This window comes from Psammomys obesus, unplaced genomic scaffold (assembly GCF_907164565.1).
Source record: "Psammomys obesus unplaced genomic scaffold, mPsaObe1.curated_primary_1811, whole genome shotgun sequence".
In the NCBI taxonomy this organism is placed as follows: domain Eukaryota; kingdom Metazoa; phylum Chordata; class Mammalia; order Rodentia; family Muridae; genus Psammomys; species Psammomys obesus.
The window spans coordinates 8009033-8024495 of NW_026591711.1; the positions used below are offsets into that span (position 1 = coordinate 8009033).

Below are 15463 nucleotides of genomic sequence, written 5' to 3' on the forward strand. Positions count from 1 at the left end.
AAATTATTTACTAATTATGGATTGATATTAAGCTGTGCTTTTAAATCCAGAAGTCGATATTTTTAAATGAATTTGGATTGTTTTCAAGTTTGGTGTATATATGTTTTAGGTAGTAATGTTTTCTTGGTTAAGTGTTCCAGTGATTAGAATTTAGTGTTTCTCTTTGTCTCATATATTTAGTTTTAGTCCAAAATCTGTTTTGTCAGATATTTAGGATGTCTATGCTGTGGATTTTTTTTGTTCAATCACAGAATTAGTATTGCTAGGTATATTATTTTAGATTGAAAACATTTAGGACTTGGAATGTATTATTGTAGGCTTTTCTAGCTTTGAAAGTTTACCCTGCTAAATCAGCTGTTCATACTGCACTGTTTTCTTGGAATTAGTGAATTTCACTTTTCCCTTTTTTGGCTTTTCTTTATTTGTGACTTGCAATTTTTCTCTTGGAATTTTCAATCCACTTTTTTTGTTTGTTTTTGTATTCATATTGTTTCAATGATTCACAGAAGTTTTTGTTTCTGCTCTTCTCATTTCTGTGTTCTGTGTGCTTCTTGTATTATATGGTGTGTCCTTGTGTAGTTTTTTTCTTATAAATATATTTTAGGTTTTGTGTTTCCCATTGACTTATGATTCTTCTCCGTTACCTGTACCTATAATTTGAAGGTCTGATGATTTTCATGGTGTCCCATATACACAACACTTTCTAGGCATGCACACTAACAACTGAGTATATTCCCAGCCTCAGAGACCACTTTCTACTGATAATATAGTTACATTACTTTACTTCCATGTGGTCTATAAAACTTATTTTTCCCAAGTGTGTTTTGAGGAGATGACATTTTCTTAACTTCCTCAAAAGAGCTGTTAATTTCTAGGTGAGACCCTACACGTACTGTCAATTAAATATGGAGACCGCAAGGAATGTTTGGGAAGAAGGAAGGATTCTTGGGGGAATCTAATATTTTTTTCCACTTTTTTAAAAAAAAATGGGATATTATTATTCAGAACTCTGTTTTGTTCACAGGGACTTGGGATCAGTTTATCCACACAGGAAGATATGGCCTGTTGAGAATAATTCACACACAGGAAACCCAGAGCTCAGCTGTAACTACCCCATGGTTCCCCTGAAATTGGGAAAGTTCACTTTTTCATTTGATGGTACCACATTCTAACAACCTAAAGGACAAACTGACTTCTCCAAATGACATGATATTTATGGATCAGGAGGGAGATGAGCTGATGACATTTCTTCCTTATAACTACTTCTTAGGGCCTTGTTCTACATGGATATTTGTCAAAGGCCCAGCCTGGTGAGTGTTTCTTTTTCTGTTCATGAATAGTGAGAGATGTAAGTAGCTGATAAATTGAAGCAGGATTTTCTGTAATAAATCAATAGTGAATCGCCTGCTTAGAATTGTACTTTTGAGATGCATTGTAGTATAAACATACAACAGATGCTCATAGACATAAAGATATCAGTCTTTATAAAAGTACATAGATTTCCCTTAATGGGGTCTCTGATTTTATATGTGTTTCTAGTATGGGAGCTATTGGAAAGAGGATGGGGTCAAGTACAAGGATGGATAGAGAGAGAACAGGCTAATAAGGTGAAGATCACCAATGGGTATTATACAGTGAATAAACATGTCACGAAAACTATCATTCTTTACAATGAATGTACTTTTACATATATGCAAAGTGTAGCTCCAGATGCAATATTTTAAGGAGACCGTATTGCTAAGGTTCTGCTAAGTGTATATTCTAAGAATTCAAAGACTGTGATTCCACCTAGGTATTGCCAATTATGTTGCTTTTCCATCCCTGTAACAATAACTTAAAGGGTAAAAAACACAAATAAGAGACATATTTTTGTTTGTAGGAGTACATTTATATTAAGGTACTTTAAAACTCTATTTTGTATTTTGTCATTTTCCTACTTTTTTCAAGTTAGCTGGTTGTATGCATTTAACTATATAAATGTATGCTAGGTACACATAAATAATATTAACTAATTTAGTGTTTATCCAGTAATTTTCTAGTCTGTTAAGTTTGCATATACTTAGGAATTCTTAAGAAAGTTTCAACTCATAGCCTAGTAAGACATATGACATTATTAACAGTATATAATAAGATTTTTCTAGATTCATAGTAGAGCAGATATTTGGGGGGATTTCAAAAGAATTTGGAAATCCACATTATTTATGAAATTCTTGCAAAGTTAATTTTACAAAATTTAAACTGAATGATTTCCAGTAAATATTTAAGTGTTTTGGTTAAAATGAATTCAGTTTTAATATTTCAAGTTTTCTAAATCAAACCTTGTAACGCTGCTACCAGTATAATATTGAGCAGGCTTTTCATTAGCTTTTAGAAAAGTATTTCAAATTCTCAACAAATTCCCAAATAGTATAAAATTAAAGTCAACAACCCGAATGTGTCTTTCAGTAGTTATAAAATAAGATTGTTGATTAAAATATGTATTCACAAAGAAATGCTAGGTAAACTTAAATTTAGGTCATGAATATCACAAGTTTATTTTTATTTTGATGGAATATCATTTACTAATATATATAAGATTAAAATGGAAAATGAAGGCAGATGTGGTGACAGACACCTAGGAGTCCAGTATTTTCAAGGCTAAGGCAGAAGCACCGTGGATTTGTTTGAAGTCAGTCTGAACGAAAGGTTGAGATCTCCTCCATCTTTCTCTTAAACACACACACACACACACACAGAAACACACAACACAAATATAACAAAAATACACTGGAAAAGAGATAATGTAGAAGTATAAAATTGTTTTAAAACAACACAACAAAAGGATGCCAGCTAATGTCAGTAACTCACTGGCCACAGAGTATCAGCAACACAAAAAACCAAATGATAAGAACATGAGTTTATGCTTTCAAGCATTAGAAATTTTTCCTTTTGTTTTGGACAATTCACAGTAAATATTTGCACCAATGCAGAGGCAGGGCCATGGATCTGATCAAGTCAACCATCAACCAAAAACAGAGAACACTTCCTCCATTTTTCTTAAAGTTTCTTTTATTTCACAAATATATTTTATATAACTCTCAGTTCTTAACTCCTGTTGTGCAGCCCAGGCACATGGTATGATATTGCTCTATTCTTAGTGTCAGTATTCCAATAACCTCTCTCTCTCTCTCTCTCTCTCTCTCTCTCTCTCTCTCTCTCTCTCACACACACACACACACACACACACACAGTTTTCCAGGGAACATCTTTATATCTTTACCTAACTTACGCTATGCAACCTGTGATGAATCTCTGAGCTTGATGGCTTCCCACAGTCTCTGCAGTGACCCTCCTGCTGCTGCTGCTTCATCTGGGAAAGCTGGATCGTCAGTGTGAGGCTGTAATATTCTAGTCAGCTTCTGTGTGCTTCCAGTCACAGCTGCACTAAACTCAATTTCAAATGCACAATTCAAGCACTGAAATTACTTAAGAGTATCGGGTAACAGGTATAAATTAATAACTTATTAAAAAGCAGTAACATTCATGCTGGCATTATCTGTTTTATAAAGATTTCATAGAACGAAATTGATTGGTTAAGGTTTTCATCCTTCCGAGATTCCTGAAGACTTAATTCTTGTTGCTGACAGTGGGCATTACATATGACAACGCCTTTTATCTTGTCACCTGAAAGTCACTTCTTCACTTTATGGCCTCTCTGAGCTGTCACACTGCTTTATGCGCATTATGCTCTAAACATGGTAAAACTTAAAATGAAAATGATAATTTAAATATAATATATTTGTATGTTCTTTACATCATTCACTCTTCACAAAGCAGAATGAAAAGAGCACTATATAGTTATAAAAAAGACCGTTCTAAAATCGAATACCATAATAGTGAAGAGGTAACGTGATTTTTCTTGGAAGAATGTAGAGCTATGCACAAAGCAGCTCTTGGTCTCTTTTGTTGCCAGGGTCTCTTCACACAGCTGCCTGCACACTGCTTAGTCTTTTGTTCTGTGTCAATTTAATCAAGATGGCCTCTTCACTATTATGAATGTTTATGGGTATACTTTGTGTTTTAGTACTTACAAGAAAAGGTTACAACTTAAACTAAGGTAAAAGCCTCCAACACTGCAATTTTCTTTTAAAATAAAATATGATTTTTCTCAATGTGTATCTATGTTAACATCTCAGTTTGTAGCCATGGCAGCCACAGTCTTTTCTTGTCCACTCTCAGCTTCAGTGAGCTCCAAAGAAAAATGCTACTTGATTAATGTATGTGAGTAACATTTACAGAGCAATGAATATGAAGTAGATAGGTTAACTTGCATATCTTTGGGATAAGAAAAATAAGTTAGAATACTGTCTTTCACCTTATATTAACATGTTTTAATTACCCATAACATATGTGTTATGTTAATAAATTATTGCTGTATAATTAATAATGAATGATTATATATGTATCTGGTTTGTACACTTGCATTTTTTAAATTAGAATTGAGCTATAGTTCTACAGTTTGGAGATCAAGGCTTGAATTATGTATGATCCTGGAGCTTTATTTGTTTGTTTATTTATTCATTATTTGTTAATTTTATTTTACATATTTGTGTGTTTTGCCTATATATAATATCTAGGCTCCACTGATCTGCCTAATCAGAGAGTGCAACGGATCACCATGAAGTAGAGTTACAGATGCTTATGAACAAACATGTCACTGCTAAGAATCAAACCCAGGTCATTGCTAGAACAAAAACTGCTTTTAATCACTGAGCTATATCTTCAGCCCATATCTTGGAGCTTTTTAAAACAGAACATCACTGTGCAGCTACTGTAAATATATGTTGGCAATGAAATCAAATGCTTGGCTCTGGCAATTTGGATGAATCCATTTCTCAACTAGATTAAACTTTTTAAGTACAAAATCATGCAAATATAAAGCATGTGCTTTGTGGTCTCATATTCATAGCAAGAGTGGTCTCAGCAACTAACTTCTGCATCATTTTTATACATACATGCATGATTACCCCTTAAATGAGTGAACTTGAAAATATAATTGAGCACACATTATTATACATGAATCTGAGCCAGTGTGGTTGTTTTCTATTTTTCGATCTCAAAATGATTTTAAAGTATTCATTAAATTAATTTGAAAGGATAATGACACTGGTAACTAGGACAAATAACTGACAAGGGCAGGAAGGTAAGACTGTTGAGTGAAACTGTAAAATGTCTGGTTGCTGATGATGTATGATGACATTGGTGACCTTGATTTGCACTGTATGGGAAGGAATCTCTTTTAAACATGATCACTACATGGTCATCTTCCACAAGTTCCTGCTTGTTATAAATGTGTGGGAAATAGTGTTTGTCTTAGTGTCACTTGCTGGCAGCTCCCAGCTCCTAGATATGATTATGTAGTAAGTAACTATGGGAATCAGGAAAGTAAAACAGGACCGTTTCCAGGATTATGGGTGATGCTGGGAGGAGTAGAGAGCAGAAGAGCAGGTACAAGTATCTGATCAAGGAAACAGGGAAAGGCGGGGCTTCTTAGAATGTGTGAGGGAGATAAATACAGAAGAAAGACTAAGTAGGTAAAATATCAACATGGATGGCTGAAAAGCTGTAACTAGTTATTCTGTTAGGAATTTACTCTGCTCCTCCAAAAAGAAAAGAAAAACAGTGTTTGTCACAATAGCTTGGAGACAATTCTTTTAAACCTGAGACAGAGTCTCATTAAAGGTAATGGGATGGACACTAAAGTGGGAGACATCTAGGACCATTTATAACCATAAGTAATGGTTAGGGAATTCATAGGTTGGAAAGTACACTAATGGTTTCCAACTATATACATGTCTTTAATTCCAGATTCTGGGCATGTAAGATATCATGCAAAAAGAAGCATATTTTTATGATGAAATGAGATAGACCTTTTGCTGATTAAAGTAGTGGCATTATCATGAATTATCAGTGTGACTCCATTAGAATTATGAGTCAAGACATAGATAGTTGCAAACTTGAACATAGTAAAATTATAGAATATTAGACAGACTCACTTCAGTTTTTAAATTTTTGTGACTATTTTCCAGATCAATGTAAGTTTTTTTTAGTTGCACAAATGTGACTAATTTTCTGTACTCCCTACTACTGTTTTAGGTATTAAGAATAAAATGAGGCAATTTGAATAAACAGGATTGAATTTCTAAGGTATGAAACTCAGGTTCAATACAGGCATACTCAAAACATGTATTCTATATAGATGTGCTAGTATTTATTATGTCCAGTATTCTATTTCTCCAGGTAGACATGTGGAGAGTATATACAAATGTAGGCTATGAAGTCTAGTATGGAACATCAAAAGTTAAAGGTGCAGGTTAATGAAGAGTAAATAGGTAATATGTTACAATGATATAGACCCACCAACTAGTGAATCACAAGATTGACATATACTCTGTTTTTCTTCCAGATATATGAAATATCCTTCCTCTCTTCTCTTAAGATGAATTTAATTTCCTCTTATGTCTTCACTAAAGAATGTCCTTTATTTCCAAGCTGGGTTTGGAGTCATAGCCAATATGTGTCTTCTTTTTCTCTATACTTTCATAATTGTAGGTCACAGACTTAAGCCCACAGACCTGATGTCCTATCAACTGACCTTCATTCACATAATGATGATCCTCACTGGTGGTGACATTTGGCTTACAGACATATTTGAGTCACTGAACATTGAGAACGACTTCAAATGTAAGGCAACTTTTTACATACACAGGGTGATGAGAGGCCTCTCTATCTGCATCACCTGCCTCCTGAGTGTGTTCCAGGCTGTCACTATCAGTCCCAGTACCTCTTTTTTGGCAAAATTTAAACCTAAGCTAAAAAAATACATGATTAGTGCTTTCTTCTCTATTTGGTCTTTCAATTTGTCCTTCAGTAGTAACCTGATATTCTATGTTGGTGGTTTTACCAATGTGAGTGAGACAAACCAGATGAAGGTCACTGAATCCTGCTCACTCTTCCCCATGAACTACATCATCTGGGGAGTGATTTTAGCAGTGACAACATCCAGAGATGTGTTTCTTGTAGGAGTCATGCTGACCACAAGTGCATACATGGTCATCATCCTGTTCAGACATCAGAGGCAATGCAAGCATCTTCACAGCATCAGCCACCTGAGAGTGTCCCCTGAGAAAAGGGCCACGTGGACCATCTTGCTGCTGGTAGTTTTCTTTGTCATCATGTACTGGGTGGACTTCCTCATCTCAAATACCTCAATCCTAGTATGGATGTATGACCCATTCATTCTGACTCTTCAGAAGTTTGTGATGAATACCTATCCCACAATTACTCCTTTGGTACACATCAGCTCTGATAAGAGACTAATCAATGCGCTGAAAAACAAGCAGTCAAAGTGCCACCAGATTTTTTAAAAATAGTTTTTAAATCATATTTAATTTTTTCATTTTTTATTTATATGTATGAGTGCATGTATGCATGTGTGCTTTCATGGTGCTTCCAGAGGTCAAAAGAGGTCATAGGATTACCTGGAACTTGACTTAAAGATGGTTATAAGGAATCATTCTGGTACAGCCCCAATTATTTTTTTTCTGAAATACAGATTCTTCTTAAACTTTAATAGTTCAAGTAGCTAAGCAACATTTTTCATATGATTTAAATTAAATCTGTGGCACCATACATATACATTCTTTTGACATTTCTAATGCCTAATACTATAAAGTCCTTCAGTTCTTTGTACACTGTAAGTTTCTCTTTAAACAATAGAAATTTAGCCAACTGAATATTCATATTTTAATGTCAGTGGGCCAAGAAACATTATCTATAATGTACAGTGGGAATATTATATATTATATATACAATTATTTTATGTAGTATAATATTTGTAATTGAATGGTAGATGTCTTAGTTAGGGTTATTATTGTGATTAATCAACATGATCAAATGAAACATAGGGAGGGAAGGTTTTATTTGGATTACCCTTCCACATCACCATTTATCGTTGTAAGAACTCAGGACAGGAACTCAAAGCGAGCGGGAGCTTATTCAGAGGCCATGGAGGAATACTGGCTTGCTCTGCATACTTTGTTATAACACCCAGGATCACCAGCCCAGGGATGGCAGCACACATTGGCTGTGCCCTCCCACACCAACCCTGAAATAGGAAAGCACCCTACAGGTTTGCCAATAGCCTTATCTTGAGGAAACATTTTCTTAATTAAGGCTCTTTTCTCTCTATGATCCTAGTTTACGTTGACATAAAACTATCCAACACACCTGTAACATTTAGGATTATGCACAGGGAAATAATAGCACCCATATAATGAAATGAACTCTTTTTTCTCATTATTTTATGTCGTAAAAGTGTCCTTGATGCTGAGGTTCCTCAAAAAAATCTCCCTGCAGATAGTGACTTTTAAGCCTTTCTGTTTAAAAGTTTTTCATCTTCTATGAATTAGTCCTCAATAGCAGTTTAAATTGTAGCTTTAGTTCTGCTTACTAATTCAAATTTCTCTTGATCATAAAAGCACTGTGAATTGGATTTTCCCATGTTTCAAACAACAGTTACTTAGTGTGTCTTTTATGAAAATCTTAGACATCTGTTTATCTGCCCTTCATTTCACCTACACTTATTGAAATAGAATGGATGTTGAAAGTGGACTCAGAGAGGGAACTGAGGGAGAGAGGGCAATGAAAGTGAGGATCAGATGTGGGGGAGCAGCGGTGGAAGGTGAGAGGGCTGAGAGAGAGAGAAGGGAAACTGATGGTGGAGGACATCTCTTAGACAACCTGGAGACTTTTGATAGAGTAAGATCCTGGCAGGATATGGGGGCAACTCTAGCTACAGGGGCCATGGAGACTGAAGTGGCCACCTCTTAGCCAGGTGGGATATCCAGTGGAGAGAGGGGTTCACCAACCCACCTATAATGCCTTTGACCCGAAAATGTTCCTTCTTCTAGGATGTGCAGGGATAAACCTGGAGCACAAAAGAGGGAATGGCCAACCAATGACTGATCCACCCTGACACCCACCTGTAGGAGAAAGCCAACCACTGACATTAGTAATGATGTACAGTTCTGCTTGCCGACAGAATGCTAGCATGACTGTCCTCTGAGAAGCTCCATCTAGCAAGGGTTAAAAAAGATACTTAGACCTACAGCTTAACATTAAACAGAGAAGTGGGGTGGTGGTGGGTGATAGTAGATACTGGAGGGGACAATAACTCCTCAGGAAGTCCAACAGTGCCAACTAACCATAAGGGCTTACAGATACTGAAACATCAACCAAAGAGCATGCATGGACTGGACCTAGATACATATGTAGCTAACAGGAAGCTTGTTCTTTATGTAAGTCTCTTAGCAGCAAGTGGGGCAGAGGTCATATCTGACATGGACTCAGTTGCCTTCTTTTGGATAACTTTCCCCTATCTGGGCTGCCTTGTCTGGCCTCAATAGAAGAGGATATGCTATATCCTTATATGGGATGCACTTGGGGTGGGTTTGTAAAGGAGAGCTCCCCTTTTCTGAGAAGAAAGGGGAGGGGTACAAGAGGAGAGAGGATGGGAGGGTGGAAGATGGTGAAAAAGAAGGAAACGGCTGTTATCGGGATGTAAAAGAATAAATGAACTAATTTAATAAAAATATAAAAAGGTTCATGTATATATAAAAAGAAGTACTACTGGTAAATAGTGTTTATATACACACACATGATGATGACTGAGCAAGACTCAGATCTAATATGAGTCCAGCAAAATGATATTAAGAGTAAATTTATTGCTATGTCTTTCAGTAGAACACTAGTATTTGGTTCTCCTTCCCTAGACTATCTAGTCTCAGGTTCAGAAATACCCAAGAAGTATTGGGTGTGATTTTCATCTCATGGAGTACATGCGTTGAAGCAAATCATATATTAGTTGGTTACTTCCACATGCTTTGTGCTACTCTTATACCAGCAGGTCACCATTGTAGACAGGGTTTTTACCTGCATTTATGTTTACCTTTCTTCTTTGGTAGTATGCATGTGAGAGACCAAAGTCTTGAAAATCAGTGGGCATTGTTTTAAAGTTTAAAGCAGAAGCCTGAAGGAAGGCTGGTTAGGTGGAGACATGTCCAGCCACCTTCGGGGAAGAAGTAGCCTTAATGTTCCCCTGAGGGAAAGAACTAGCCTTACTGCATTCTTTCCTGCCCACTAATTATACAGTTGCTAGGAAACCAGCCCATATGACTAGGCCAGAAATGTTTGTAGTCTTGATGCCTAAAGTGGACCAATCATTTCAATAGTCAATTTCCCTTACCCAATCATGTGATGCCAAAACATGTAAGTCCCTGCTTGTGGTTTTGCCCTATAAAAACCTTGCTTCCCTAGATCGCTGGGCCACATTCCTCTCCTGTTTCCACAGGAAGTTTGTGTCCCATATTTGAATGCATATACAATTTAAAAACCTCATGCATTTACAGCAGAGTCTTTTTCTGGTCTTCTGGGGTTTGTGAACTGGGTACAACACATTGTACCTTCTAGTACCAACAACTCTGATCCATTGGGGTGAAGGATCTAGATAGTCTCTAGCTCAAAATTTCTATGTTCAATGAGTCGTATAAGTGTTGTTTTCAAGAGTAGGGCCTTATCATCAGTTTTTGGAAAGCAGACAATAGCCTTGAGAATACTTTGGGTTGTTTGAAGGTACCCATGGAGACTCTTTGGTCAAGAACTCAATTAGATGTAATTGACTCCTGGTAATAGAAGCTTTATTTGGTGATGACAGATTTCATTAGGGACTGTATCTCCCTGTTGGGAAAACCTGCTGCTAAGGCTGTAGTCATTCATGAACATAAAGCCCTGATCTTGGGGCAAAGTGGAGAACTCCCTTTGTCAGTGAAGCTCCCTCTTCTCTGCCTGGAGATCTAAGACTCCCACACCATCTACCTGAGGACTGTCACATAGCCCTTAGTAAAATTAAGGTTCAACTTCCTTTCTCTCAATAAGATTCCACCCAGTAAGCACCTGTGATTCCTGGAATGCCTTTCCATGCAAATGAGGCATCCCAGTACTTTCATGCCTCAACCAATGATGTACACTCAGCTTCAGAAACCCCCTACTCACTTCCCAATGTCCTATATTACCCTTTTCACCCTAAATAAATTTGAGCTATTTTGCTGAAGTGGTTCCCACAGGTCATCTCTTTGCATGTTGTATTTGTGGGTCATTTGAACCCCTTTTTACTGCTTCAGCAACCATCGTTCTTGTGGACTTATGGCCATAATCCCCAAGGGCCAGGTAAAACCACATCTCCCCTGTTATTTGGTGATCTCAGTTAGATCACATTCATATATGTATATGTGGTAGGAAGCTTGTACTGTATGTATTTGTATATGATCCCTTAAATGTAAGTTCCTTCGTTTTAGCTGTTCTTCTTGCATTTTCTTTCTTTCTTTCCTATCCTTCCCCTCCATGTTATTCCCATTTTTGTTGGACCCTGCTGTTAAATTAAAAATTTATTTGTTTAATTATTGTTTATTGATAGAAATTTAATGTTATTTTGTTCCATTATTGTTTGATGTAAAGTTCTAATTTTATGGTTCCCATCATAATGCTATTCTGTGTAAATTGTTAATGTTAAAGGGGAAAACATTTTTTTAAACAGAAAGGGGTGTATAAAGTGGAAATTTTTAAGTTTCTTGAAACTGGGTTTTGTCATGTGATGTTTTGTTGTAAATATTTTCCCAGGTTGTCTTATGAGAGGGCATATGGTATTTTGCTCTGAGCACTCGCATGTGAGGGGCATGACTTTGGCCAGCTGAGAACATCTGTGGGTGAACTGTGAGGAGAGGACATATATAGAAGCCCACACACAGTGAGACATAGCTGATTTGGATTGACATTGCTACATTGATCTCCATGCTTTGACACTTCAGTTCATAGTAGAGGAAAACTCAGGTAAGTTGGGTCTGTTAGATATTTGTCCCAAGTGGCAAAGCAAAATTCACCAATAGTATGGACCTATTGATTTGTCTTTTCTTATTAAAGCACTATTTCAGGCTGTCACTTGTTCTATTGACTTTGTTGATGGCTGGAGTAAAGCATCCAAGTAAGGAGTGTGCTGTCACCAGAATCTATATAGGCCCACTAAGTGTTCTGTTACTTTCTTGTAAGTGGAAGAGACCAAGTGAAGCAACTTACCTTCCACCTTAGAGGGAATATTTCTACATGCCCCATACCGCTGGACTCCTAGAAAGTTTGGTGAGGTTCAATGTTCTTGAAATTTTCTTGGAATTGTTTTTCCATCTTCTCATGTAGTTGTGTTTTATCAACAAGTCCCCAAACCTGCTACTTCCTGGTAAGTATGTCCAAGCAGTACAATGTTGTCAATATGGTGGACCAGCATGATATCTTGAGGAAGAGGCAGGGATGCAAGCTCCCTTTGAACTAATTTATGATATAGGGCTGGTGAAATAATATACTTTGAAGTAGAAATGTAGAGATTTACTCCTGGAATTGCCAAATGAAATCAGAATGCTTTTTTGGTTGTGCTTATGAGCAAGTTTTAAAAAACAACATTGTGAGGTCACTAACTGCTTGTAGGTATCAGTAGATGCATTAAGTAAAGAAATCGCATCTGGTATAACAAGCACAATGGAGTCATTTCCTTACTAACTTCATAACGTAAGAGGAGCTACCCAGAGTTGGCCAGAGGGCAGGACAGACCCAAGAGCTGTGGACCCAGCAGCCAGCTCCATGCTCTAAGCTGAGCCAGAGAAAGATCCAAACCAAGACTTAAAAGCTAAACGAGCACAAAGAAACATCTGACCAGGTAAGAATGTATGAAAATGTTCTTAGGAGCTAAAGAAAGAAAATAAATTGGTTATACACAGACATAAAAAATAGTTAAGGATCAAAGTCCTTAAACAGAAATTTAAATAATATAAAGAGTAAGCCATAGAAGCATGGGGAAGTGTTTAGAAAAAATTAAATGCAGAAAATAATATTAAGCTAGAAAGCTGTAAAAGAGAAGTAAGAAAATGTACATAGAAAGTGAAGTCTATGAAGAAATGAAATAAATAGATAAAGATGTTTTGAAAGATGCATAGATGTCAAAGAAAGTAAAGAAACTGAACACAAACAGTCATAGAGAGGACTAATTAAGTCTCCAAAGGAAGGAGAAAGAAAAAATAAGTAAAGATGTTTTTCAAATGTGCATAAAAGGTAAATTCTCCAAATAAGAGTGAGCTAGAGTAAAAAAAAAATTTTCTGTGTTAAAAAAATGGAGAATTATAATACAGAGGTCACTTGGCCCCTGTATAATGTTGTTTGGATTATTAGCATACAAATAATTATATTTTTCAGTAATGATTACAATTTATATATCCTCTTTAAGAAAGATTAGAATAAAGTAGACTTAGAGAAGGAAAAGACTATAAAATTAAATGCTGGAATTGGGTGATAGAAAAGAAATTGGAAAATCCTTTCATGAAGAATAAAGGCTCTTCAGAATCTGGAACTACAACGATAGCACTAGAAAGGTATTTCCAGATGAGAAAAATTCACAGAAGCTTAAGGAAACTGTTGAATGCTAGTCCATAGTGATGCTAGACAACATAGTTTCAGCTTGAATAGTGTAATTGGACAAGATATTACATTTATATTGTTAAACATCAGTTGCTAGATGAAGGACAATATACTGAATTAAGAATATACTTTCTGTTTAAAGATGTCACCTCATAGCAATGTTATAGATTTGCTTAAATGTTTTACTTTGTAGAGCTTGGAAAGCTAAAATTTCTACCATACCAGAGATACATATTCAGATTCCAATGGGTTTTTGCTTTAAAGTCTGAAAAAGATGATTCTGAGATTTGACATCTATTAAAGGTGATGGCTATCTTGGAAATGCCTTTACAGTTTTAAGCTGCTGACACATCAGCATATGTACCTATTACAATACGACAATACTTTAGAAATTGTGGTATGAAACATGTCACAGCGTATATCTTACAATCTTTTATATACATATATATATTTATTGTTTGTTATTATTAGTTACATTTTATTAACTCTGTATCCCAGCTGTATCCCGCTCCCTTATTCCCTCTCAATCCCACCCTCCCTCCCTCAGCTTCTCCCTGCCCCTTCTGAAGTCCACAGAATGGGGAGGACCTCCTCCCCTTTTGTCTGGCCCTGTTTTATCAGGAATCTGTTTTATCAGTCCTCCTCTTTGGCCTAGCAGAACTGCTCCTCCCTTGGAGGGTGGAGAGTCAAAGAGCCTGCCATTGAGTTCCTGTTAGAGATAGTCCCTGTTCCCCTTACTATGGGAAACCAATTGGTTATTGAGCTACCACGAGCATCGTCAGAGTAAAGGTTCTAGGTTATATCCATACGTGCTCCTTGGTTGGAGAAACAGTTTCAGAAAAAAACCCTGTGTCCAGATATATTTGGTCCTTGTGGGGCTCCTATCCTTTCCCTGTCATACTAACTCCCCTTCTGCTGAAGGTTTGGTCATGAGACTTAGTATCTGCTTTGAAACGCTGCTTGGTAGGGTCCCTCAGATGCCTTCTGCGGTAGACTCCTGTCATATGTCCAATGCACATCTCATTTGTCTTTCTAAGTGAGAATTGATCGTCCTACCTCATGTCTGCTTTCTTGTTTATCTCCTTTAGGTGTATAGACTTCATTATGTTTATTATATCTTGTAGGTCTATATAAGCGAGTATATACCATGTTTGTCTTTCTCCTTCTGGGATACTACACTCAGAATGATCTTTTCTAGATCCCACCATTTGCCTGCAAATTTCATGATTTCCTCCCTTTTGATTGCTGAGTAGTATTCCATTGTGTAAAAATACCACAATTTCTGTATCCATTCCTCTGATGATAGACATCTGGGTTGTTTCCAGGTTCTGGCTATTACAAATAAAGCTGATACAAACATGGTTGAGCAAATGTCCTTGTTATGTACTTGAGAAAATTTTGGGGATATACCTAGCAGTGGTATAGCTGGGTCTTGAGGAAGCGTTATTCCTAATTGTCTGAGTAAGCACCAGATTGACTTCCAAAGTGGTTGTACCAGTTTACATTCCCACCAGCAATGGAGGAGGGTTCCCTTTTCTCCACAACCTCTCCAGCATGTGTTGTCACTTGAGTTTTTCATCTTGGCCATTCTGATGGGTGTAAGGTGAAATATCAGGGTCGTTTTGATTTGCATTTCCCTAATGGCTACTGACATTGAGCATTTCTTTAAGTGTTTCTCTGCCATTCGATATTCCTCTATCGAGTATTCTCTGTTTAGCCCTGTTCCCCATTTTTTAATTGGATTACTTGGTTTGTTGCTTTTCAGCTTCTTTAGTTCTTTTTATATACTGGATATTAGCCCTCTGTCAGATAAAGGGTTGGTGATGATTCTTTCCCAATCTGTAAGCAGTCGTTTTGTTTTGAGGACGGTGTACTTTGCTTTACAGAAGCTTTTCAGATTCATGAGGTC

The 15463-nt window shown here is 36.7% G+C and overlaps 1 protein-coding gene across 1 annotated transcript; it reads left to right on the forward strand.

Annotated features, from left to right (window-relative positions):
* Positions 1-6473: 6473 nt before the first annotated feature.
* On the forward strand, positions 6474-7406 carry LOC129680257 (putative vomeronasal receptor-like protein 4). The gene has a single exon (XM_055611850.1). It carries the CDS (start codon positions 6498-6500, stop codon positions 7404-7406), a length of 909 nt encoding a protein of 302 aa, XP_055467825.1. The 5' UTR covers positions 6474-6497.
* The last annotated feature ends 8057 nt before the right edge of the window (positions 7407-15463 follow it).

What these genes read in the sequence shown, in the direction of transcription:
- LOC129680257 (XM_055611850.1), top strand. Translation starts at nt 6,498, where the DNA reads ATGTCTTCACTAAAGAATGTCCTTTATTTCCAAGCTGGGTTTGGAGTC.